The sequence below is a fragment of the Phaseolus vulgaris genome, chromosome 11 (assembly GCF_000499845.2).
Source record: "Phaseolus vulgaris cultivar G19833 chromosome 11, P. vulgaris v2.0, whole genome shotgun sequence".
Taxonomy (NCBI): domain Eukaryota; kingdom Viridiplantae; phylum Streptophyta; class Magnoliopsida; order Fabales; family Fabaceae; genus Phaseolus; species Phaseolus vulgaris.
Genome location: NC_023749.2, coordinates 12,993,656 through 12,997,375, shown reverse-complemented (window position 1 = coordinate 12,997,375; position 3,720 = coordinate 12,993,656). Strand labels below are relative to the sequence as shown.

At 30.8% G+C, this 3,720-nt stretch overlaps 1 protein-coding gene across 4 annotated transcripts; it reads right to left on the bottom strand.

Moving 5' to 3' along the window:
• Nucleotides 1-978: 978 nt before the first annotated feature.
• On the bottom strand, nucleotides 979-3,482 carry LOC137830426 (protein translation factor SUI1 homolog). Of its 4 annotated transcripts, none has more exons than XM_068637754.1 (5): nucleotides 3,350-3,482; nucleotides 1,963-2,061; nucleotides 1,631-1,836; nucleotides 1,380-1,433; nucleotides 979-1,289 (listed from the first exon to the last, which is right to left on the bottom strand). In XM_068637754.1, exons 2-5 carry the CDS (start codon nucleotides 1,997-1,999, stop codon nucleotides 1,245-1,247), a joined length of 342 nt encoding a protein of 113 aa, XP_068493855.1. In that variant the 5' UTR covers nucleotides 2,000-2,061; nucleotides 3,350-3,482; the 3' UTR covers nucleotides 979-1,244. The 4 variants fall into 4 exon arrangements, with proteins under 4 accessions (XP_068493855.1, XP_068493863.1, XP_068493871.1 ...); XM_068637762.1 differs by having other exon boundaries at nucleotides 3,361-3,455; XM_068637770.1 differs by lacking the exon at nucleotides 3,350-3,482 and adding an exon at nucleotides 3,218-3,279.
• Between the last annotated feature and the right edge of the window lie 238 nt (nucleotides 3,483-3,720).

The window sequence follows — 3,720 nt, the reverse complement described above, 5'->3', positions numbered from 1 at the left end:
ATTACTGATATTAACGGATATTCAGCTCAACAAATACACGTATTTATTTTGTATATAGAATTTAGAATTTGATTGTCAAAAAACAAAATATCATTAAAGAATTAATCTCCCCATGTTGTAAATATTTTTTCCACATGATACTTATGTTCTGTATTAAAAAATAAAATGATAGGCCATCGACAGCCATGGTGACATAGAGCTTCTGGAAGAGAGGAAATATTTTAAAAAAATATTGCAAAAAATATCCTTTTGATAAGCAATCATTTATCGCCAAGGGCGTTTAAATCTATGTTACCATGTTAGTATTTTGTTTTATTTTTTGTTAAATATTGATATTTTGTTTAATTTCAAAAGAAAATTTGAAAGAGAGAAAATATAAAAAAATAAGATTAAAAAATCGAGGAAACATATAGATTTTTATAAAGTAAACGGAAAATAGAACAAAGAAAATTAATATTAACATTTTCTTAATTTCGCTCAAAACTTATTTTTCATATTTATTTTTTTAGCCTACGTCAACTACGGTATGAAGGAAATAAAGACAAAGCAGATTGCAAAAATAAAATAAATTACTCTTGATAAATAAATAAAATAAAAATGGCACGTTTAAAACATTATTATTTTTAGTTTAAAAAAATATAGCACAAGTCATTATAGTTTAGTTTGATAATGTAATTCATTAATAACAAATTGTCAAAAAAAAAAAAAAGTCCTTCATGCTTACAGGAAAAGAAAAGAAAAATATATGATTATTTAGTTTATATGATTATTTAGTTTAAAAATATAAAAGAAGCTATCTTCCATAGATAAAAATTCAATTTTATAACTTCCTTCTACTGACATTTTACTCTGTCCTCATTTTCTTACAGTAGCAAGCAGGGTTTAGGTTGGTTTGTATCTCAATTTCTATCAAATTAACCCCATCAGTTTGGCAAGTCAATGACCCAAAATAAAATGCAACCAAATAAGCTGAGTTACTTGCACAGGGAAGAATAATAAGAAATTTATTCAGGACAATTGTCTTAGAAGTAGACATGTTATCCTTACCATTCCCAGCTGTAACTTTCCAGAATAGGTAAACAACACCACAGAAGATTTTATATGACTCTAACTACAATATAACAGAATGTTGATGTGATTAATAATTGCTTGAATTCAGATTTATAAGCTGCTGCCGATATTCAATGTAGTCAGCAGGCAATACGTATTTAGCATGAAGCCAAATTGCCACTGTTGGTTAGATCTTAGAAACCATGAAGCTTGATATGTTCTTTCTTCACTATGCCAGCCTGTTTGTAACATCACAGAGAAATTTAGACATCACACACAATACTGTTTTTTAGTAAAGAACAATAGGCACACGATATCAGAATGTCTACCTGCACAAGGAATGTAGAAACATTTTTTCTTTGATCTCCCTGAAGTTGTATAACCTGCACAGATACACACACAGTTGATGTTTAGGCTTATTGATAAATATTACAAGAGATGATGCACCCAGTGGCATTTATAGAAAATCACGTAACATAAAGAAGAATGTCCATATCAAGGGAGAAAAGAAGTCCACTGGATGACATTTACCAAATAAAATTTACATTATGCATTTTTTATGAAGAACAGAAACACAAACCTGGCCCAACTCAGGGTCTTGGACAACAGTACCATTGCAGCAAAATTCTTTCTTCAGGTCCTTGAGTATTTTGCTATAGCTATACTCTTTCTTTAATCCTTGAACAGTTGTTAGGCTTTTCCTTCCGTTACGTTGTTGTACACGAACATGAACATACTCTTTCGTCCCAGCACCTGAGTCCTCAGCATTTGCCTCAGCAAAGGGATCTATTCAATTATCAAACCACACATCAGAGAGCAAACCATTGATAAAGTGTTGCGTTCTATTCTCAGACTAACTGAATATCTTTATGCCATGAAAAATATATGTGAACTGAGATATTCAACACCCACCAAAAGCACTTGGGATGTTTGTTTCGAATTCAGACATGAAAGTTGCCCTTGGTTACTTGTAACAAACAAAGTCCTTCTGAGGTAATTAATCAACAAGCACTGGAAGAGAGAGATTAAATATACTACATGTCAGATATGAGATGTAATAATTGACATTTTCGACAATGCTACTCTTGTCTTTATGCTCACTGCTAATTCTCAGACCGAGAAAATATGAACAAGACAGCAAATTTGTATCACCTTACCACCGCACCTTAGAATCCTCAAATTTATATGGACTAACGAGTACAACACTTGCATCCGAAACACAAATTTCTCATTTCACCATCATCAATAGTTAAAAGGCCAATAGAAAAAATAGGCCAGAAAGAGAGGGAAATTATGAGATCTGCATAATCATTAATCAAAACACAGCTAGCACTATGTATGAACTTCCAAATTAAGATTAGTCTAACGAAAGATGTCCTTGGAATGTATACACACACAGATAGAAGAATACATACCATACACAAAGAAAAGACACATATGACACCACGTAAATACCGTACATACAAAGAGAAGAACGATATAACTTTGTGACAAGAATGTCTCAAATACATATTCACATGTTAAGTCCAATAATTACAATAATCTACTTCCATTGCACATAATCAGTAAAGACCGAAAATATCAAAGAATAGGCATAATGAAACAATTCACTACATCAACGTTGTTACAATGCATTAAATCTCGAAACAGTTCATCACTTAATACAAAATACTCAAATGGAATGATATATGAACTTGGGACAATAAGTCAATGATTCCACGAAACTAAAGGTTAGCCTGATAATCTCGTTACCCAGAAACTAAAGAATAATTATAGAAAGAAGGTAACAGCCACCTAACTTTTACAGACCAAACAAATGGACTACAAATAAAGCCTGATGATCAGTAGCCATTTCTTTCACCTAAAGTCTAAAGAAACACAGAATAACAAAACTCAAAATGTAAGTTACAAAACCAAAAAAAATAATGCAAATAAATTGAACCCCAATTTAAAAAAGGGGAAAAGATTGACTAACTCAACAAAAGAATGAAACTGGTATCATGATCATGCAAATAGCAAATAGCAAATACAAAAGAAACAGTCTTCAAATCCCGTTAATGCACCATCACATCAACAAAGAACTAACATCACAATCCAAATGAGAAATTAATATCTGGGTATGAAAGAAACTCTTGTTCGCAAAAAGCGAGAGGTTAAAGTTACGAACTTGCGTTGCGTACGTAAAACGCAACAATGCCCCACGAAGCAAGGATCAAATAAATCAAGCGATCAAAACAAAAAATTGAAAAAGAAGTAGTAAATAATGCAGAGAAAGTAAAAGAATAATGAAAAAGGATACCTAATACGTACGAGAGGGAAAGAAAGTAGGACGGAGGTAGAAAGGAAATAACGAAAATTGAGAGAAATAGGAACAAAAAGTGGGTGAAGTTTATATATAGGATGGTTCAGATACGAGATAAGTGCTCCCAACCACCAAGTTCGTTACCCATTTTCATTTTCTTAATTCATATCATTCTTTTCTCATAATTTTTAATAATGTTTTCAACATTATAAAATATTTGTTTTAATTTTTTAAATTTTAGTAATGTCAAAGATTTTCAAAGATAATATAATCATGTCTTTTTACTATTAATTTTACAAATAAATAAATCTATATACAATTCATTATATTTATTACATATTATCCATACTATTATTATTTTTTACAGT